Below are 23,925 nucleotides of genomic sequence, written 5' to 3' on the forward strand. Positions count from 1 at the left end.
TCATCAGGCATCCTCTGCTTCTCTGCTTGTCTGTAATATTCATTCTAACAGCAATAAACATCTGTTATAGTTTTACGTGGTTGTCTCTTCCAGCATCGACATCCCACAAAATACTAAGCAAGATTTTCTCTCAGTCTACACAATACATTCAATCTCAGTTACAATACAAAAATAATCAGTATGCATGGGAACAATAAAATCAGAAGTGTAAGACCAGAACACCAAAACAAGAACTAAGATATGAGATCAAAACATACAGTAATAAATGACTGATTAAGTCTGAGTGAGATGGTGTCGTGGTAGTGCTCTAGACTCGTACTTTGGAGGTGTTTTGTTCACATCTCTGAAAGGACGTGGGGAATCCTGACATATTTTTTAGTTTTCCTCAGTATCTCCACACAAATCCCAGAACAGTATTTCAATCAGGCAAGAACTGCTTCCTTCAAAATCCTTTTCAATTCATCATCACCTATCATCCATCAGTCAAGCTACTTGAAGCATTAATAACTCCCCTCCATCGAAAAACTAACAATTAAACACTGTATATGAACATGAAGTATCCTCTCAAATGACAAACAGTACTTTGTTGGTAGTCATGTTACATATTTTAGACAGTTTAAGAGATACTGTGTCAAACCAAACATTAAGTGAACAATTGCAAACCACCTGATGATGGCCCTGGGTGCTTGCGATTATTGAATTACTGTTGTGATTTCCGAATACTGCTATATTATAGGTTCAGCAGACTGAACCTGTGCAACAGTGACAAATAAGTTTGCTCATCCTATTTAGTTACTTCCATACAACCATCACAGTCAATGGCAGAGCCATCTACACTGGAAATGTAAAGAAAAAATCTGTCAATGTCATGTAAGTTCATCCCATTTCAAAAGTAAATATGTGAAAGAAACCTGTAAGCCCAAGCACCAGATTGCATAGAGGGAGGAGAATAATGAGTGATATCACATCTGAAATTTAATTTATTTAATTATTTATCAGTTTATTTAACAGCTATGGCTATAGGCAAATAACATAACATTCTTTTGAAAAGTTATAGTAGGTTGTTAGGGTGATAAATTGGAGTATAAAATGCAAATAAACTGTTATTTACTTCATCACCCTTGTCAAGCTATGATATTTTGTGGCCTTCAAGAAAATGAAATGCTTGTATATCCCTGAGCACATACAAACACAGTTTTTCATAGAGTGAAATCCCTATATAATGGATCTCTTACATTAGTAGGGGGTTTCACTAAATGGATGTTATACCAAAATTACATCTAATTACTAACTCTAGCTAATTCTAACTTTTTCACTAATTATAAGCTTCTTCCTCCTTACAGATGCCATGACCAACAATAAACTGAAGATATGCTACTCACGAAATTCAACTCATGCACATCACTCATCAAAGATCTGACAGTCATGATTGGCAGCAAAAAGAATATGCAAATATAGGTTGTTTAAACCATGATCACACTACATCGATCTATGAAGATCAATCACTGCTTACACTAAATGTGCATTATTTACTAAATCAAAATTCACTAATATGGCAAAAAACACATTGTTTATACAGAAATCTGGCTGGGATTACAATAAATATTCACCAAATGTGGGAACACTAAATTGGGATTTCACTGTGTTTCTTTACAGCAACTGATCAAAATTAGCTCTTCTGCCATGGACACACAAAAGAATGAATAAGGGATTGGCCAAAGAGGCCCTTACACTGTGACCATGTACAGTATATTGTCCAACCCTTTCCAGACAGCCTCCGGTACTCCCACGCTTCAAATTCAGTGTAGTAATTTACTCAAAGATGTATCTAAATAGTCATCTGGTTTGTAAAATAATGTTTCAGGTGACAGAATCTTAAATTAGCCAAGGCCTCACAGTCACACAGGACAACTGAGGCTATTCCATACTTGTTCAAACACTTTTCACTGATGTGGCTGTCACCTTGCATTCATACTTCATAGTGATGTCCACTGTAGTTCTTGACATGAACTAGCTGCCTAAGTTCAGCAGTAATGTTGCTCAAAGGCAGCAGGATGCAACCAATCAGGTAGCTGCAAATTCCTGCTTCTGTTGCATGAGCTCTTCTTCAATGCAACATCATAAGAAGGAAGCAAGTTGGTTCAATTCAGCAGAAATGTGGCCTGTCCTCATGTTTTTCAGCTAATTACACAATTGGTGTGGAAAGTGGGGAAAGAATCCATTACACTGAAACCTCCTGCACTCATAAATATCAAGGGTACATCCTACAATAAAAGGGAAACTGTTCTTTCTTGGAAATCAGGTTACTGTATTCCACAAGATCGTTCGTTCTTGTATATTGTTCAATTAGATAATCACCTATGATTCTGGCCTAAATACTGACATTAACTTTTTTTTTAATGAAGAGCAGCGAGTGGTGTGAGGATTCTCCAGTGCCTATTCGTGTAGGTTGTGTAAACTTTTACTCCAGTGCTTGTGTGAATGTTGCATCATCAGTCTACCATCTGTGGCACAAAGAGTTAGGTTCATACACAGTTTTGTATAGAAGCCACTGATAAAATTGAAGGCAAAGATTTTTGTTCGTTGGTTCTAGTGGTTGTATAACTTGTACATGAAAAGGATACAACTGCTCCTCATACAGTGTTAGCCAAACTACACTTTCAGAGAGGACTGTTTCATATGCAACCCAACAAGTGCTAACTGATGGATCAGCATGTACAGCATATGACACTTCCTCTTCATTCTGTACATTGCAGCCACCTCTGTCATGTGCTGGTGGAATAAATATACCTATTTAGTTCAGACAGTGTACAGCTGCAAATGTGATCCAGATTCATCATTTCCATCAGAGAACATCTACATGAAATGCAATGGCATACTCTGCACTAGAAAATCATGCACTTCATTTGTTTATTATCACTAATTTGCTACTGGAAGTAGTGTGACCCATAAGCAAATGAAGTATGTGAACATACAAAAAAATCAAAACCACAAGTTTGAAATGAAATGGTGGCAACAACTTTTTATTTATATTTTCTGCTACAAATGATATCCTCAACAGCCTCCTAAGTTTGGCCATGTGACTTTATCACCTTGCATAGAGTTGAATGGCAGGATAACAGTGAGTGAAGGAAGTTTTCATGGCCTAATTTCAGATACTAGCCAACATTCCTGGAGGGACTGAGGAAAACCAAAAAAATACCTTAGTCAGCAGAATAGGTATTTAGGCTGAGATATGAACTTGGAGTTCTACCAGGACTTCTACCCACTGAACCATAATGATGTTTGGAATTGTAAGACAAAATTATTTTTTATATCTGAGACATGCCCTAAGTTAACACCAGTACCATCTTCCACTGTGTAACAATTATACCATATTTGCATTCCATTATATCATACTAGTATCACTTATAACCATATTCTAATGCTCCACCACTTTAAATGTTTGTGTTCACTTCCTAAGAGAAGTTATTTGCACAAAAATATCCACCCTTCTGATCTGATAGTTAACTGCAACAAAAGTTAAACAGTGTTTAGAGGACTATTTGTAGGCCCGTTTTTAAAGACAAGTTTCATAGTTTTATGTTATGAGCAGGTTTACTTTTTATGGTTGCTTTTAATAACAACATTCAGATAACTACTTTAAGTGAAGAGGGGTCTCCTGGAGTGATGTCAGCACTGCGGAGTGTCCAGTAGAAGGAACCAATTTCAATTGAATGTTGTGCCAACTTGATGAGCTCAAACCATACATCATGAGTAGTTGGATGTACTGCAGTATTATTTGGATATGTTAACCCTTCTGGTATGCTCTCCACAAGGCTGAATCTATGGTAAAAACATTAAAGAGACATATAACAAGACCCACACATTTTTGTACAGAAAGAAACAGAAAATATGCCTGAAATCAAGGTATGTGCATATAAGTCGCTTGGTACAAAAACATGACGTCACTTCTACAAATTCTTTGCTTTTCAATTTCATGGAAGCAGTGGTCAATTTTAGCCCAAAGGCACATTTGGCTTACCCTCTTACTATACAGTGCCAATAATTCTATCAGAAACGTCACCTTTCAGATTTATCACCTCATTATAGAGTACTGAAGAAACACCTTCTTTCTTATGCATAATGACAAGTCCAAAAACCCAATATATCAGTGTGTTAATCATTAAGGTTTTAGAAAGGACATGGGTAAATATACAGGATTGTGAACAAAATGTAGTAAGCATTTCTCAGATTTAACGTGTTAACTTGTTATGTGAATATATTACAGGTTGTTATCTGTCCCAGTGGGTTTCTAATACTCCACCAACAGTTAAATTTGTTACTGCAGCCATTTAATTCCAGAAGTCCTGCATTCTTTAAAATTCAATATTGCAGTCATATTTTTAAATGAGATACTAAGAGAAAAAGGGTTATGATGATCTAAATCCAGTGCACAATCTTTCCTGCAAAGTCAACCAGCATTATATCCCAGAAGCTGAACTATTCCATGGTGACAAAGAACTGCTTTCCTTTAGACTACTCTGAACAGAAAATGTGTCTGACAAATATTTACCCATACAGATTTTACTATAAATTTAATTTAGTGAACTTGATTAGCTTAAGAAGTTTTCTGAGACAAATTGAATAAAAATATAGTAAATCAATCACAGCCCCTTTTCTAGATTCAAATAAGTGATGTATTGTCTTATTCTTAACTAGTTTCCAGAACAAACTGAATAAGAATGTTGCACCCGAGTATTTGTGTTTTCTGAAGTCTAAAATAAGTGATGCAATGTCCCTTCATACTATCATCCTTTTTCTAATATGTGACACATGCAGACTGTCTGCTCGGTAGTTGATCCCTTAAATTAGAATCAATACTGATGACCCCAAGCATATTTTCCTTATGTTATGGAGTTAACCTTATCAGGAGAATGTATAAAATTTGTGTACAGACCTGATAAAAGTGAGATTCCTGGATAATTATGTAATAAGACTTCTTCTGCTAATGGCAACAATTTTGTTGATCACAGCACACATATATTTCACTTCCTCTTTGACTATGGTTCTGATGTCTTGCACAGTATTGTGGCATGTAGACATGGAAGATGTCCTACCACGTGTCGACCAAAAGAAACAGGGCTCTGGAAGAGCCTGATGAGACTGATGAAACACAGGTGGACTTATAGGCAGTAAGGATGTCCTTCGATATGTGGACGAAGAGTCTCCTGGAAACCCTAGTAGACACAAGGAAGGACCTTCACAAAAAGCTCTGCTTCATGTTCCAGGTCGTGGTGAAGTCAATGAAGGTGGTACTGATGCCAACCAACACACATTCCAGATGCAGTAAAAAGAAGTTGAGGCTTGAGATAAGCGCAGGAGAGGAACAGAAACCAGAGCAGGTACGGACAAGACACTTAAGTTTGACATGGCTACATCATAGCCTGTGTTCTGGCACCAGTTCCAGACCATAGCAAAGCAAAACTGCTAGATGTGCCTGGAGAAATCCACATATTTGCAGGGCCAGGCCACCAATGTGTTACATGGAGTCCCAAAAGACGCAACACATGAAGAAACCCTTGAGGTCCTGGAGGACTACTTCTGGGAACAGCAACTGACCACTGCGAATTGCAGTCATCTGAAAGCCAGGACCCAGTGTGTCAGAAAATCCTTGCAAGAATTTGCCATAGCCATTGAACAGTTGGCCCACCGCGCCTACCCAGCACTACCTGAGGACCATATTAGAAGGGAGGCAGGCAAGACATTCGCTGATCAGGTAAGAGATCTGGGCATAAAAATTCAGCTGCTGCTGTGAGGTGAGGAAATTGTGAACGAGGCTCTCAGTCAAGCCCTAGAGCTTCAGACCGAGCTTCTAGCAGCCAGGCCCAAAAAAAAAAAGAGTGCCAGGACATTCTGGGGAAGCCAGTCACCCCCAAACAGGCAGAAGAGACCAAAGATGATTGCGTGCTGGAACCGTAGAGAGCCAGGCCATTTCTGGTGTAACTGTCCCTATGGGAGTGAGGCTGAAAATGACGATCAGGAAGGGAAACGAGAAGAAAGACCTCTGACAGACACACAGGAACTGGCAAGAAGGTCCAAATAGGGACCGAAAAACAACAGAAAAGCAGACATAAGGGTTGGCCAACCATTGGGAAATGAGTAGGTGCTGCCGGAAAAGGGAAGATGCAAGGCTTACACATTAAGGCCCCCCACCAAATGTTGACCACCATAAAGGAAAGGGACAAAGGATGACAAATGATGCTTTGTGATCGACACCAGCGGGTACGTTACTGTGTCCAGGCCCGACATCACCGCTGGATGGCCTGAAAGGCAGCCGAATCAATGCTACACACTGCAAACGGTATCTGGAGAAGCCCTCACCATTTTGAAGGAAGCTTTCATGACAATGACCCTGAGACAGCGTCAGATGTTCGGATTGAACAGAAAGAATGTGCCACTTGAAGTGGAGATGAAGAAATTCAAGAAGGGAGAGATAATAAGCCAGCATTCAGGATAAAATTGTTAGAATGATTTCAACATACCATAGTGATGAAAAGAGGGCAGACACTGCCAGAGGAATGTAAGTAGCAAAGTGTGATACAGTACAATAAATATATGGGAGAAACTGATTTGAAAGATAAGATGTTTTTTATGTATACTTGACTGAGAGGAAAACGATGCATAAATAGTATCAATAACTCTTCAAAAGACTGTTGAATGCTTAAGTGCTTAATTCCCTGATAATGTATTGAAAGGGTTATGGTAAGCTCTTGTCCTTTACCTAGAGTTTTGCTAGTGAAGGGCCTATTTTCAAAATATTGGATAACAAGTGAAGGAAAAGTAGGGAAACCAGGGAGGCATGTAACGGAGAAAATAACACAAAAGATGCACACAACACATCGTGTTCTGAGAAAAGTGTAACTCACAGTAACGAAATCAAGCCCACAGAGAAGATGTATTGTGTGTACTAAGCACAGTAACAGGAAAGAGACTGTAGGCTGCTGCAGGGAGTGTGGTGCAGGCCTCTGTTTGGAGGACTACTTGGAAGTTTACCATGCTAAACTTAATTACTAAGGTAATGCACAACTTTGCATTATGTTTCACAATGTAGTTAAATTCTATATGTAAGTTTTGAGGTTTTCACGGCGATGACTTCAACTTGAATGGCTTCAACTGCTCTAAAGATGGAGGCGATACGTTCCTCCGAAACGTCGGCCAAAACGAAGAATACACGGCGCCTAAACCCAGAAGACAACTTTCTTCAAATTCTATATGCTTCTGAGTATGTGCCTCAAGAATTTCAGACAAACCCAACTAGGAGACAGAAAAAAAGTGAGTACATTTTTACGAAGTTTATGAAGTTTAATTCTCCTCTGTCTTGTGTGATGGTATTTAAATCCTTGGTAACATAGAATGATAAAGCACACAGAACAAAGAAACAAATGCGATGCAGTAAGAAAATATTGCATATTCCAGGCAAATGTCCAAAAGTGGAAACAAGACAAACTGAAACTTACCATTTCTAAGCAAAAAATGTCACTTGTATGAATTTGAAGAGTGGAATGTCTGTCATGCATAATTACTCATCAAGGGTCTAATGACATAACTTCAGCTGAAGATGGTCGGTAGAAGTGACACAGAACAGTTTACTTTAGGGTGAACGTCCTCACAATGCAGAAAGTTACCATTATATTTGAGACAATGCTGATCAAATGCCACTGTATTTTGATATGCTATCCAATACACAGTCAGTGATACAGATGCAAGATCTGCCATTAAAAGCGCATCAGGCAATAAACTGATATGACTGTAATACTGACTGAGTAGGCAGACAGCACAGAACTATAACCATGTTTGATAGTGAATCAAAGGAACTGTAAGGTGCAGCTGCCAATGAGGCTAATAATCATGTGTCAAACCAAGGGACAGGGAATTGGTGGGGGACTGGTTAAAAGCTCTCTGGAGCAGAAGACCAAGCATAATGATGAGAATACAAGGACCACTTGTGATGGATACACTGGAAGGTCATTTAACACTGGATGCCAGATCCGTGAGTCATGCAATGAATACTGATTCTATGGTCACACTTGGAGGGGACTTCCTAATTACATATTCTACAGAATATNTGTGAGTCATGCAATGAATACTGATTGTGTGACCATACCATACCAAGTGTGACCATAGAGGTCACACTTGGAGGGGACTTCCTAATTACATATTCTACAGAATATGTCTTATAATGATAATGTAAAGTGACTGTTATTCTGCATGGTTCTTGGTAGGGTACTATGTTCTGACACCACAGAGATGATAAAGAAGCCCAGTGAAGCCAATGTGCGAGTCAGTCAAGATCATGGCAACAGATCTCTCCAGAAATGACAGTCATTGGATTTGAAAGTTGCTGTATATGTGATGAAGTGGATGGGAAAATTAGGAATAAGCTGGGAATGTTGGGAGTGAACATGAGACAAGATGGGAATTGAGTAGCCATTGAAGCTGAGAGGTGATAGAAATGGTGAACAGAAACTGATGGCACTTAAGAAAGGTGAACAGAGAGAGTAGAGCTGAATAATTCATTATTATATTATTATATTCATTAGCTGAAGCTAATTCATTAAATTTCATGTATAATATATTTTATATTATTTACTTTCTTTCACATATTTGTAATAGGACTATGAAATTAATTCTTAAACCTATTTTTTCTGTACAGACATGTTTCTAGTGCAGGGTCATCTTGCATTCAGGTAAATATGGTAGTTGTGGAAAAGGTGGTGAGTGTTACAAATTAGCACGGTGAAAAAATCTGTCTACTAGAGAAAAATCTCATTCTCACTTAAATTCTTGAAATTTTTCCAAATTCTTGTCTGTTATCTCATCTTGAAATGATAAAGTCATTCGCTCACATGCTTAGATTTTAACCATACACTGTCCTTTAAGTGCAACATCATTTAGTGTTCTGAGATTAAATCATTCCACACAAAATTTGCTTGTTTAGCAACTATTTCTGTGCACTCAAATACGATTATAAGTTGTACAACTATTAAAATGAAATTTTCACCTATCTTTTAATAAGTTTAGAATGTCTCATATATTTCTTTGTGTAGGAGAATTTACAGCAGTTTATTTACATCAGCCAGATATTCTGTGACCAAAATCTTGACTGAGGACATGTGTGTGTACCTTAGACATCTGAGCATGACTGAACACTCTATTAACATAATGTTTGCATAGCTTACATATCTGTCAGCCATTAGAAATGGATTGTAAATCTTGTTTATACCTGCAGGTCTGAGGACAGAATCTTGGAGATGAATTAACGCTGCCAGCTTCCTTTTGCTCCATCAGTGGAAGAAGCACTACCAGAACAATAAGGATGAGGATAATTGTAATGGGGATACAGGAAGGCTTGCACCACCCGCGGGGACCCCACCTGTAGCAGATAAATTCATATGGTCACATAGTACAATCATTTATTTCATAACAACATGCCTTACAAACCCAAACAAGTAAAAATTATGCATTGTGTACCTTAAACCATGTACAATAATTACGTGTATATACAGGAGATCTGGTTGTTCTGTGAATGTGATTAAAATGGTAATATCTGAATATTTATCTCAAAAAGGTGTGTATGTACTTGTTTGATTTTAGGTCCTCACAGTGTTCTTGGATGTAACATAAAATAATCCTATTCATTTTACATTTTTTTCCCTAACATCTCATTGTGTTTATTTATCTAACAGTTCATGACAGTTTCCAACAAAATGCCATAAAACTTCTTATATGCTTTAATAAGAAGTTTTGGCAAATGCTGCTTTCTTTCAGTCTCTGTCCATGTCTGGGCATAAATTATGTTAATACAAATTGCTTATTACCACATACTATAACCATTCTTAGCGCCATGACCTAAAGACACAGAATTATAAAAATTTATTATTCAACATGCATAAATGGTTGCTTAACCATATGCAACTGTAAAGAGTTTTCATATACAAAATTTCTTGAGAAATGATTAAACTCCAGTCATAAATACCGAACTGGGACCTTCTTCCGTTTATATAATGTTTATAATACAGTGTTGCCAATCAAACAGTACCAAACCCACAACTGATTTGCCTGTTCTTTTTTGAAATACAAACATATCCCAACCATGGTGGATGGTTATGTAGTGAGAAACAAAACAACTGATTCAACAAAACATACTGCTACATGACCTCACCATTTTGTTTATAACCAGGCTCTCGATGGCTTGATAACCTTGTTAAACTATGTCAGAACATACTTTCCTACCATGCTTGATCACTTATATTTGTGAAAAAGTTATTTTTGTCTCAAACCATGATGATAATTAACTTGTATAGATAATATCGTGGGATGTTCTTTCCTGTTTCATACACGTAAATTCTGTTATATGAGGAAGAAGGAATTGCTACTAATATGAAATACAAAGCACATCTAACCTTGCAAATGTGAGCAGTGGGGGCTGACAGTTTATGTAGGAAGGATATTAGTCCAGTGTTATTCAGACCTCCTAAGTGAATTGCTAAAGCGTACCTGGCATGTTTATATCCGATTTCAGGCTCATGATCCCCGCGGAGCATAAATCGCGAATCCCACAGTTCAAACTCTGTGTCGTCAGAGACACCATCAAGTCTGCCACATCCACCTCCACTGTTCTTCTTTACAGCTTGCTGAAATAGACACAGGAACAGAAATTACGTGTTGCCTGGCCATTATTTAAATCTGTACATCATACAGCAATATATTTTGTGCTATCCCTTCTTTGTCCCATGAATTCCTGTCACCTGTATTTACACAGAATATACGAGTATAACGCTGAAAATAAATTAATAAACATACTTTTTCCATCATACCTTTAGTAGCTGAACCATTGCAAGATAATACGGGTAAGCTACAGCTTGAATGAATGTTATCTCATGTTAAATACTTCTTTCTGCTTACGTTGACGTATTATCAGCTGTCCTTTCAGTGTATTTTGTTTTCATCTTCCTAATGTTGGCTACACGAACTCTTCTTCTTCTTTTTCTACATTGTTAACGTGTAGTACACGTTTTGCCGTTCGTTTACGAAGCGACTTCGTGTGAATGACAATATACATTTTTCATAAATTGTGGCAAATTTCATTACCAGACACACTTCGCCATCTCAGCCATCTTCAGTGCCACTTAGACTGTAGTTCTCAGCCAACCCCACTTGTAGGAAATGTTAACTGAACCACCTGTATTATATGAAAGTATGTATTATCGGTCAGTGTAGCGAATGGCTACAGGATGGATGTGCGAGGGATCAGATTTCTAGTCTCGGTAGGAGCAAGATTTTACTTCTCTCCACGTCGTCGAGACCGGTTCTGAGGTCCACTCAGCCTTCTATCCAACGGGTGCTGGAGTTCTTTCAACGGGGTAAAGGAGCCCGTGTGTGAAGCTGACCACTCATCTCCAACTAGTGCCGAGGTCAAGAAAACGTGGATCTATACATCGACACAAATCCACGCAAGGTATTAATGGCTCTGTGCTTTTATTCTGTGTTTGGGTTGCTCTGTATGTGGGTAGCGGCCTTGCGAAGGGCTGATCCCCCGTCCAAGGAGTCCTACAGACTGTATATAGATTAAGAAACTGAAAAAGCGGCCAAGATCCAACTGAAGGACTGTAGCGCCATAGAGAGATAGATAGATCAACATATGAAGCAACAGGCGCTACCGAGTACCTAACTTCTTATTACAGAATTTGCTTGAAGAGTTGATAATGATTGACGCGATGAAGAGACTTCCTGCTATTATGGATCCATGAATTTCATTACAGTCACTAGTGCTATTTCTGTCACTAGATTCTACCATGAGCCATCTCATCCTTGCTGACATTCAATTAACCTTTTGCTCCAAGTGATACATTCTCATATGGTATTTCAATCTATATTCTGTAAGCATTTTCCTTTTCCCTATTCGTGAAACATATACGGGATCTGACAATAAAGTTCGCGAACGCATCGCGGTAAACGTGCACGATACCTCATCGCTGCATAATACTGTGATCTCTTTGGGAAGCTATGCATCTATTCCAGCGCCTAGTCCACCCATCAGAACAATTTTGGAACTGGTTTTGTGTAATGACCTTCGGAACTACTTTCGTATTCCGCATGATGTCATCAGTGTCAACAAAATACCTTCCTTTCAATATTTCCTTTTCCTTCAGGAACATAAAATAGTCATTAGGAGCTAGATCCGGTGAAAAGGGAGGGTATTCTAGCACAGTTATTTGTTTATTAGCTAAAAACTCCCTCACAGACAGTCCCGTGTGAGTAGGTCCTTAGGAATCATTTTTGCACACACCTTCCTCATTTCAAGATCTTCTGTTAAGAGTTTATTAACTGTTTCCCTTTCTACGTTCACTTGGTCTGCTATGCTTCTGACAGTCAGCCGAAGATTTTCACGCAAAATGTGATGAATTTTGAATTGTTTTTTCAGTTCTGCTCGTTGCTGGTAGTCCTGATCTCCCGTCGTCAGTGACACTTTCTCTTCTCTCAGATAAACTTGTCAACCACCTGTAAACTATTGTTTTCTTAATAATACATTCCCGTAAACTTTCTCTAGTATTTCTGTGATTTCCCTTCCACTCTTGCCAAGTTTAACAAGAAATTAAAGTTCATTCGTTGCTCTCATTCAAACTCCCAGACTTTAATAGAAACCACTCAGAAAGAGACTGCTATAGATCAACAACAACACAGCTGTGAAACTCTGATATGCCAACGTGATCAAACCTTACTGAGGTTTCTATCCACTGCTACCATGGAAAGCACGCAGTGTCGAGTTCGCGAACTTTATTGTCAGACCTCGTACATTTAATTCTCAAATTAATTATCTTAACAGTTGTAGGTCATGAGCAGAATTTATTGAAGTCTGTAACTAACTATAATAACTTCATAGGACTGAGCCCTTCTTGAGAAACCGCCAATTGTACAGCTACTCAAGAATTTTCCAGCATTTTATGGAATCCGAAGATTCATTACCGTGTTCACAAGAACCCTAAATGAAATCTCACATTAAGTATTTTCTATAAAAATGGGTAGCATTAGCTAATAATACAAAATACCGTCCTTTATAGCCTCTTTGTTCTTAATCGGATTTCTTCCTTAGGTTTAAATTTATAATAAAATTATAAATCTGTATTTAAAGGCTTACTTGTTCTCGGAACGAAGACGGGAAGCGAATGTTAACACGAATATCATGAGCTTGAAATTTATTTTGAAGGTATACATGTAAATATAGATATAGCTCTAACTGAAAAGTATTCTGGGCAAGTTCAATTTTGGCCTGCTTCGGGAGAAAATAAAATCAGCCCCATGAATTCCAGTCCTGACTTCCAGTACCTAATTTTATCGAAATTTGTTGAATAGTTTTGGAGATAAAACATGGCAAAGAACAGACAAATGTTCTAATAGCCACCACCCCTCCATTTCTATTTTCGTCTTATGAACTCGATGCCAGGAAAATATAAAACTACATTTAGAAGCAATTAACTTCCTTATGCGGAGGCCTTCTTGATAAATTGACAGTTGCTCAGCTAGTCAGCAAATTTCCTCGTATTTTATGGAATCCGAATTCACAACAGTCCGTAACAGATCCCTATTCAGAATCGTTTGTATCTTTACTTAAGACCCTACGTCTTTTAACCCCTTTTTAATATTATTCCCACATACGCCCAAGTCTCCCTAGTAATCTTCTCTCCATTTAGGTTTTTTTTCCCCTTGGCACTACAGCCCCAGTGGGCCTAGGCCTACCTCCATGAACTTCTCCGTTCACTTAGGTTTCTCTCGATCTTACACATTCGGTAGGACTTCTTGGGCGGGTTATCAGCTCGTCGCAAGGCCTCTGCCTGTACACAAACACAGAAAAACGCACACACACAAACTAAACATCCATACCCTGAGTGGGATTCAAACCCACGATCCCGGTTTCCAAGACAGTACATGCCTTAGGCCGCTCGGCTACCGTGATTACGGGACTAAAATATGAGAATTATTTGTCATGTCCCTCTTATTCTACTGTCTCGCCTAGCCAGATATTTTCCTCATGACGTTTTGCTCAACTGGACCGGGATGGCTCGGTCGATATAGCGACTAGGCTAGGATCTGGAAGGCTGAGGAACTTGGATTTGATTCCTGATGGGATCAAAGGATTCTGTAGTCTCCACAGTATCAGCACCGTCACTGGAATGCACCCAGACTCCTAATCAGTCGTTAACGGTAGTTCTTTCCCAGACGTTAAAGCGGAACCCATATGAATGTCATCACTCACATCCATCTGATGCCGAAGTTAGGAATGCATGGAACTATACCTCCACTCTCCCATACGTTTTCATAGCGTGAGACAACTTCTCTCACCTTTTAAATTTAAAATTAACTCCGACTGAGTCTGATGAATGTAAATAATTATTGTGTTATTTGTTTAAAAAATATAGCCTTAGAGCTGCATTGTACGTCAGTTGCAACAGAACAACAGTTTACTTGTCACTCCCTTCTCAGCCCAGGTCTGTTAACGTAAGTATCCACGAAAAGAGTCCATTGTTACGCGGGCTTGAAATGAATATCAGAGGCCTACTGTGTTTGCTAAATAGGGCCAATGTCATGCCTAGCATATATATGTATTTCGAAACAGAATTCCCAAAAGAGTTCTCTTTTCTTGGATATAATGCCGTGCAGTCCTTTGAAAGTCAACTGACGTTTCCGAAGAACATTTTGCATCCATTTTCAGGGTCAAAGAATAAGCCAAGTAAGAAGCCAGCATGAATGCATATAGCTTTACTTGCCACCTGCTTTCGCGTTCCTCCGAAACGTCGGTTGACTTTTAACAGACTACATGTCCATATATCCCAAAAGACAGAACTTTTCATAATCATCACCACGAGAACCTCAACCCCTACAGAATGCCCAAACTCTGCAATAAATATACACATATTAAAACAAATATTCTCTGTTTCTCACGCGTAGGAGTGGCAATTTATTTGTAACTCAACTCATTTTATGTATATACTGCCAACGTGGCAATGATAATGTTTCTAGCAGATATTGCGTTTGCTACTGATTAGCAATAAATGTGTCAAAAACGTTTATTAATCGAGCTTCAAATAATCTCATTTTTGTCGAGTTTCCGGCAATGAAAATGAAATCGGATACACTTCAATTTATTCTTTGTATAAAATAAGGGTTGTAGTGAGCTGGTAAGGTAAACTTGGCCCTGTCCTTAACTAATTTTGCACTACGCCATGAAGGCCTCTGGTGAGTGGATCCATATTTTCTTGACCTCGGCAATAACTGGAGTGAGTTGTCAGCTTCACGTCTCGATCGCTTTACTCTCAGGGATGGAGCCTACGATATCCATTGGATAGAAGATTAGGTGGAACCCAGAGACAGTCTCTACAACGTGGAGAAAAGAAAATTCTTGAGCCTAACGGGATTCGAATTCAGACCCCTCTGTCGCCCAGCGCGTAGCCAGTCGCTGCACAGACTACGCAATCCCGGCTCTATATTGAACTGGTTCGTATGAAAAACGGAATTCAACTAAAATTTCTGTGTAGATTTTTATACCGTTTGTGCGTAGATGGGTACGGAAGACAAAATGTGCACATAGACGGCAATGCGCCTCTTTAAGCGCTCGTTTCACACAGTGAATATATATATATATATGCCTAAAGCTCGCAGATTTCAATTCTAAACTTTTATTTGGAGAATGTCTTCATGGGGGTTATTTTACGGCTCTGTGTTTAGCTGGACTTATAGTGTCGAATAGTAGTGTGACAGCCAATTTTGGATTGGAAATGATCTGGAAGCAAGAGGTCTCTGCCATATTTGAGGTATAATCCCCGCCTTTTCCAAAGGATCGGAGAAAAAACACGAAAATCTCAGTCAGAATAACCAGTCTCTCGAACATGATAGGATACCGGAATCTATAGAAAAAGCAGGGGCGCTAACCACTCGACTGCGACGTTCGGATCTGTCCTGTAACTCGGGTAAATAGACCCCAGTAGGGAGCAGCTTGAAATATGAATTGTAGTTTTATTACGCAGGTAATAAAATATTTCCAGACTTTATCTACAAAGGATACACTTTTTATTTGGAAGATACTTATCTCTTTAAATCTCAGTGGTTACTACAATTACCATATGGTTTGACTTACTAAAACTCTTAATTCTGCCCATATAATAGAATATTTGTGTTTATTATGGTTCTCACAGCAAACACCGAATTTTTCCTTAAAAAGCATTGACCGATTGATCTTTGTAGCCTCAGATATAGCATGTTTCCTGTAAGGTACGAGCTGAATTCTTTTTATATTATTCAGGAGAAATTCAAACTTTAAATTGTTGAAGCTTGTCAATAGAAATGGTTGAGGCCACAGAAACGATTAAATTTGCTGCAAATGCGATTTAGAAAAGTAAATATGTAATTAAGTATTAGCCTCAGCTCGTTAAAGCCTAATGGTTAGTATATGCACCACCTGCTTTAACATATGGAAGTGTTCATCCTGTCCACACTCTGTTTTTTTGTTTCTTGTGGTTCTCATAGTAAATAGCAATTTGTACCCTTAACAGCATCAACCAATTGATCTTTGTGTTTACTGTTAGGTATCAACAAAATTTTCGTGCAGATATTATTAGGAAAAAATGACTTCTTAAGGGATCTTGCGAAGTACAATTCTAAGTTAAAAAGTAATAAAATATCATGACGTGACATTCATACACGTCACATATATCCAGCATTGTGCCGAAACCAAAATACAGACTGATGTAGGTGCTCCCGTGTTAAATAAAACCCCCAACTTTGATAATATTCTAGCTTTAGTAATTTATAAATCACCTCTGCGTTACATATCGACTCTGCTGCTGAATCTTACGTAAACAGGTTGCAAACATTTACAAGTAAAGTTCTCGGGATAATAACAAAGTTGACAAGGGTAACATAAATTGAAAAATTACATGAAGAGACAAGAGGGTCTCTAATAACGAACCATGTCAAGAGGTTCGCGAGGACACTGCGTCAAAAACCACTCAAACAAACAAAAACAAAGAAACTCCGTGATTTTAGTCCGCAAGCGAACTATACCAACCGAGCGACCGCCGCTTGTCGGCGAAGTTTAGTGTCAAATTTAGCGGATAGAGGGTGTCGCGTGGTCAGCGTAACGAATCCCCACGGCCGTTAATTTCGGTTTTCTAGACCGGAGCCCCTATTTCCTTGAAATAGCTCCTCAATTATCATCACGAGGCTGAGTGGACCCCGTTCTCCGAAAAAAATCTGGGAATGGCCGGGGTCGAACCCCATCTCTGGATCTGTAGTCAGAAACGCTGACCACTAGACCACAGAGGCGGTCGTCGGTTATAAACGCCAGATTGAAGGATTAGGTTATTACCAGGGCCCGGATTTTGATGACATATCATCTTTTTTTTCCTTGTATCCTATGCGATGCTCTTAAATACAATATATAAATCTCGGATATGAGCTGCTGGTTACAGACATGTAAATTTTATAGGTAATATTTTGTCATTTTCTGACATTTTTAGGTTTAAGGTCATTTTTTCATTTTTGGGATAATTTTTTGATAAATTTTGGGGCTCTATAGGGTATTTCTTGTCATTTCTGGCCATTTTAAGGAATTGTTCTTCTTATGTTTTCTGAAATGTGAATAACATGGAAGCGAAGTGTTCTTTCTTTTCTCCTTTCGGTCATTTTTCTGGATTTTTCCAGTCATTTTTTAAAAATATTTTCAGGTCATCAAAATCTGAGCCCTGCATATTACATTTTTGGGTCATATTTTAGGTCATTTTTCTGGATTTTTTCGGCCATTTTATATGTCATTTTTTAAATATTTTCCGGTCATCAAAATCCGGGCCCTGGTTATTACGGTTCCATTGGTGACAAGTATCTGCTTCCCTCATCCCTGCAGCCAGTAATAGTCCGTCTGTACGTTAGTCGTAAGCAATCCATAGGCAAGCATTTGGCCCAAATGAATCAGAATCAGTCCCCAGTCCCCCAGCACACATCAGAAGAACAGTAGGTGTCATTAGAGGCAGCCACATTTCTGAGGGCATCCCAGTGGGTCAAGTCAATCGGAGGTCGTATCGAACAATGACTTACGCTGGACGAAACGAGAACAGAAGAAACGCAAATAATCGGCCAGAAGAAGATCGTAGTGATATGTGTAGTGACTGTCATGTCTAGGATGGTACGCGCTACGAAACTGACGGGTTCTAGTTCGGATGGTTGGATTTATTAGCATTTCAGTTACAGCCTCACTTAATTACAGTCAGTACTGCGATATCGCTGATTTACACACTTTCCAGTTCACCGTTGCACACGCACTAGGATTCTCAGTCTTCACTAGTCGTGTCCTGGCAACGGATCTCAACACTGAAACTAGCACTTCAAAACACTATGAAGTCCTCTTGCCATTTCTTGTTCAATCACACTGGAACTCAAAACTGAACTTCCCGTGGCTGTCTCCTACCGAGAACTCACTTGAACGGAACTGCACTTAAAACTGAAAACTATTATATCTGTGGCTGTGGTTATATAGCCTCCTACTGTTGGATAAGAAGACCACAGAGAAGACGAGTCCCGTGATAGCTACCTCGTCAGTTCATTGGCGCGCTGACTCTTGCCTATATATATAATGAACTGCCTTCACCCGCTCAAACACTAGAGTCTTGGGTTCGAATCCCACTCGAGGCATGGATGTTTGACTTGTTTATTCTACCTTTGTGTTATCTTGTGTAGGTAGTGGCCTTGCGACGAGCTGATCCCCACCCAAGGAGTCCTACCGACTATCTATATGATTAAGAAACTGTAAAAGAGAGGCCAAGGTTTATCATGGACTGTAGCGCCCACAGATTATTATTATTATTATTATTATTATTATTATTATTATATCTATAGTGTGTCGTACCTACCATTTTATCTCACTCCCGACTATTTTAAACATGTATCCGCTGGGGTGCGAAACCGTAAGATGATTTCTCATCCCATCAGCCCGTATAATCGTTTGCCGTGAAACTGTGTCATTATTTCAAAATCATAGACGCTGTATAGTAACTTTTTATTCTTATGCATGTATAGATTAGCTCCTTCGGACTTTCCCGACCGAAAATTCAGTCTGAGGCACAAGCGGTAGGAAACTTCGATATGGGTTCAGTTCACTGCATGGCCCCTGATTACGAGAAGAATGGGAAACCGAGAAACCCCAGGTCTTGAATTCCATCTTGCGGTCACTGTTTTCACTGAACCAAAAATTACTATGCCTGCTACTTTCAAATGTAGGTTTATACTTACTAATGAATGTGAAATTCCATTGATGCATTCTGTGGAACTTCTGAAGTAATTCTGAAGAAAGCGCGCTTCGTTGTTAATGAGATTGTGGCCCTTCTTTGTGTCATGACTTCTTACGTTTAGTATCTTAATAGTACACAGAAGCACATGTCAAGAAATGTCTCTCACCACCGGTCAATCACTTTGCTAGACTGACACAGAGCAGTTATATTCTCTGCTCCACCTTAAATAGGCGCAGAAAAATTAACAGGTACAGAAGAATTTAACCATGGTTGTCACCTAAAACAAACAACGCACCTCACTGAACACTGTCCACTGAAATGAGTGTATCACGCTCAATTGTCCCTTTTCCTCTGAATCGATTTTTGTGCATGCGTGTAACACTATGATATCGAACTGTACGAATATTTAGCTGGCCTTGGTCCTTAAACTTTCAGTCAGATATGCTGACAGACTGCTATAAAGCAATCCTTCGCTTATCTCGGGTTCTGAGTTTCGTTGTTTTAACTAGGTACGGGAGTGGTGCAATTACCCTACAGATAATAACATGAGTGGAAGTCATTCGTTACCCAATTGTATGACAGAAACTTACGTAAACTTACATTTAGTGCTGAGGGTTAGTAAATACTGCAGCCATAGCTCTACATAAATGTCTGGGCTCATAGAAGTTTCTAATGCCAATGTATAACAAACACAAAATATATTCTTGGCTGAAATGAATAGTTTATGACGCTTCTACGTTGGCTATTTGGTTTCTGAATATAATAATTACCATGACATCCAAATGCTGCTGTGTTTAACCTATAGGTTTCTCCCAGTAGTGCATAGATTTCAATCGTCCACCTTGGAATTTTGGTTCATAAAATTTCATCAATTTTTTCGACCGTTTTATTTTTTCTTGTTCAGGCAAGTCGGTATATTTCATTTTTCCAGCAAAACCCAATATCCTGTCTTCCACAAGAAGGAAGTAAACCACATTCACACGAGCCAGCTAATGGTTCATATCCTGAGTAGTTGAATACATGCGACACAACCTGAGTCTTTAAGTTCAGATTTGATATTGAGAATATAAACAGTAATTTAGATGGACGTCATGGAAGGAAAGACGCGGTTTGAAATATCTACGTGTACACTGAAACATGACATTAACTCTTTAGGTCTCTGTGGTTCTGTGAGTACCAAATGCTCCAACACAGTAGACGTCAGCGTTCTACTCACGTACTGAATAACTGTGTTTCTTATGGTTCTCATAATAAGCAATAACTGCAATAACAAGTTGAACCTTGTAGCAGAGACCTAATGTACGTGTTTTCCTGTGAGGTATTATTTTTTTTAATGCTAGTGGGGTGAGACTAAGTCCCTTGTACTGCGGCCACTTCTGGCCTATTTTACCAGCCCCAGATGATAGGTGAGGGTGATTGTGGAGCAATTTGTGGAATGAAGATTGGCAGGGTAAACCGAAGTACTGGGAGAAAACCTGCCCCAGCGCCAATTTGTCCACCACAAATCCCACTTGATCGCCGCGGTGTTATTTGAAATAAACACAGTCTTTAAACAGTTAAATTGGGCTGTGTGTGTCATATAAATTCCCCATATTTCTTGACCAGGTGAGTGACCCTTAGTTTCCTACACCACAAAACTAATTTAGTTCATGATATTCAAAAGTGGCCAGGCATAGAATATTTTGAATCGGATCTATATGTCCGCTACTCCTTACATCTTTATTGTGTAGTGCTTAATTCGTGGATCACAGTGACAACTTTGTTTCTTTTAATTTTTTATAAGTTTGATTTAAACAGAGCTGTTTCCACACAGCTACGGAACAGATCATTGGTTAGCTAAGACTCTCAAAAACGCGCTTGAGAAATGTCTCAGGCTTCATTCATCTTCTGTGGATATGGAAACCTTACCCTTCAGGACTGGTCAGTGAACCAACGCTTTGGGGAACTAATATTGATATTAATCAGCAACATAAATTGTCTGTATATGGCTCTAAAGACCTTGTGGACCTTGGCCTCTTTTTCAATTTCATAATTAATACACAGTCGGTAGGACCTCTTGGACGAGGGAATCAACCCGTCGCAAGGCCGCTACCTACACACAAAACAGCATAAACGCACACAGACATTCATGCCTCGAATGGGATTTGAACCCACGAACCCAATATTCGAGCGGGCGAAGGCGGTTCATGCCTTAGGGCGGCGGCACACCAACTGTGTCAAGACCGTCGAGACAAGCATCAAGACATGAGACAAAAGACCCAGTCTTGCTTCATTCGTGATTCGTCAGCATGAAGCTGACGTCAGCATTATTACTCAGACCGGTGTGCGGCGGTTTTCGTAATCTCATTCGTTCCAACTGTCCTCCTTTCTTTGCGACATGTTGCAGACATCGTGTCTTGACTGTTCCATGTCTTGACGCATGCCGGTGTGCGGCCTGCCTTAGACCCCACGACCACTGTGATCAGCAGGAACAGAAACTGAGTTGTCTAAACCAGTGACACTGAAATTGTGTGCTTCGGGACAGCAGACCACTGGCCTAGAAACAGTTTTATATTCAAATCCAAACTCCGAACATTATTTACACCATTAGGTAATCATTTGTCGTCAGCAAGAATTCCAGATCTGGTTTCTTAAAGAAACATTAGTTTCAAAATGTATCGTTTTCCGAACGTCCCTGAGATGGAGCTGCACTTGACTGCTACAGACTCCATGCACTGTACCTGCTTTCACATTAGTCCAATGGACTTATCACCATTTAATCACCCATGGAAGGCATACAGCTACAGATGTTTTAAGTAATTTAATTTGAATTTAAAATTTGTTGTGTTGAGAAAAGTTTTAGGTTATCGCTCATAACCTTAGTCACATCCACCTACCTTAATAGTGCCTAGGTTACAGGGTCACTCTATCTTCTTTCGAATTACTTTATTCTGAAACATTTTAATAGTAAAGGACACAAACAGTATTTGTTTAAAATTTTTAGTCAAACCCGGGTCGTCCAGCCCATCTCTCTACCGACTCAGTTATCCCGACCCACTTTCTATTTCATTCTATTGGTTATATATAGTTTTATATTATATTTACTTTCATTGCTGTATTTTGTTTTCAAATCGTTCTTTATTTTACGATATAGTTTAAATGTTATTACCATATGACATTTATTCGAAAATGTTATCCTAAAAGTAGCAGGGGAAGTATTATGGGAGCCGCCAGTAAATTTTCACTTGGGGAGGCAGTCAGATTTCCAAAAGGGGAGACAGATGATTCGCTTACACACTTATATTCAACTCGTAAAAAATATTCGTAGTGATATAGAAATATTTCTAATTTTTTTTACTAATATTTCTTATATACTCCCTTCGTCTTCAGTTTTCAATTTCATTTAAAATCCAGATAAATGGATGCTAGTTTGCTGACCTCTCTCCAGCGGCCTGAAGAAGAATATAAATTGGGAATTTCTTACATATGTAACTGTAATAGAAACAAACATTTGGAAACATACAGTAAAGAGTAATCATATATCCCGGCCACCTGCTTTCTGGGAGAAACTGTGATACTAACAGAAAAGTTTTCCTGTTGCCCCTTCATCTACCATAAATCCCCTGGATTTATCTTTGAGCAGTCCACATATAACCGTACTGGTCAAAGAAGTATCTAATAGCTAATGAAATAAAATAATTGCATATAATTTCTTACATTCACAGTAAACTATGGTGCTATCATAAAATTTGGTACCTCCGTCAATAAATTCTAACATTATAGAAATATTATATTGAACTTGTCCCTTTCCGAGGCACATTTAATAGGTCAGACGCGTCGTTTCTGCATTTGGCTTTCGTATTCAGGCCAATGGTGGTCATTATACTGAGAGATGTTTTGTTAAGTTTTGTCTGACTATTATTATCGACAGATGAGTTTCGAATCTTGAGCATACTGATATGGTAGGCTAATACCGAATCGCTGAGGCGGCAGAGTTAGTAAGAAGTCTGTAGGCCTAGACGTTATGACAATAGCGTTAAGGCCGAAATAGACATAACTCTCGAAACTTCGTCCATGTCGTCTAAAGGCCAAACTCAAATAATATTGGCTTACATGATAAATATAATATTCGTGTAATGATTGATGCATTTGTACAAATATTTACAGAATCATCAACTATTACCAGAAAAATTCAGTTTCATGTCCTCGCAAATGTCCAAAGTGATATATTTTAATGCATAATCTTCTAAACTATCAATACTGTTCTGGTAAGATATAAATGTATGTTTAAAAATGCGCATTTTTTTCGAAGCTACAGAAGTGCTGAAGGCAAGAAATACACTCCTTTAAGGTTAACACACAAACCTGAAGAGACTTCAGTTGCTCATCTTACAGAAACTCTCGAGTCTGTTGCAAATTGAGTGGGCCCACACAAATTATTATGAAGCTAAAAAACAAACTCTGTAACAGGTCGTGAAGGCCCATAGGGTTGCGGGACATTGAGGCTGCCACATTTTCTAGACAATCGGCTCACAGATGGCGATAAGTTTGTCAGCCTTACGCGCCAGCCGCCTTTTAACCCCCCGAAATATTCTTGGTACTCATTTCTGTTACAGGCTGAGTCGAT

General features: G+C 38.9%; 2 protein-coding genes across 5 annotated transcripts in view; one reads left to right on the forward strand and one right to left on the reverse strand.

Moving 5' to 3' along the window:
* Positions 1-5,502, forward strand: part of LOC111864668 (cilia- and flagella-associated protein 45) — a 49,449-nt gene extending 43,947 nt beyond the window's left edge. The window contains exon 11 of the mRNA XM_033751526.1: positions 5,271-5,502. The gene's annotated coding sequence lies outside the window, so the exon portion shown is untranslated. The remainder of the gene's footprint in view (positions 1-5,270) is intronic.
* LOC111864672 (phospholipase D3) overlaps positions 1-23,925 on the reverse strand; it is an 86,104-nt gene that overhangs the window by 21,249 nt on the left and 40,930 nt on the right. Inside the window, exons 1-4 of one of the 4 annotated variants that reach the window (XM_023852083.2) lie at positions 19,321-19,633; positions 10,540-10,676; positions 9,266-9,415; positions 3,642-3,825 (exon numbers count right to left, since the gene is read on the reverse strand). In XM_023852083.2, the coding sequence (XP_023707851.1) occupies positions 3,642-3,825; positions 9,266-9,415; positions 10,540-10,586 (381 nt within the window). In that variant the 5' untranslated portion in view covers positions 10,587-10,676; positions 19,321-19,633. Of the gene's footprint in view, positions 1-3,641; positions 3,826-9,265; positions 9,416-10,539; positions 10,677-10,845; positions 11,151-19,320; positions 19,634-23,925 lie in introns of those variants that run through there. The other 3 variants (XM_023852080.2, XM_023852081.2, XM_023852079.2) reach the window with 3 other exon arrangements.

This window comes from Cryptotermes secundus, unplaced genomic scaffold, assembly GCF_002891405.2.
Source record: "Cryptotermes secundus unplaced genomic scaffold, Csec_1.0 scaffold326, whole genome shotgun sequence".
Lineage (NCBI taxonomy): Eukaryota > Metazoa > Arthropoda > Insecta > Blattodea > Kalotermitidae > Cryptotermes > Cryptotermes secundus.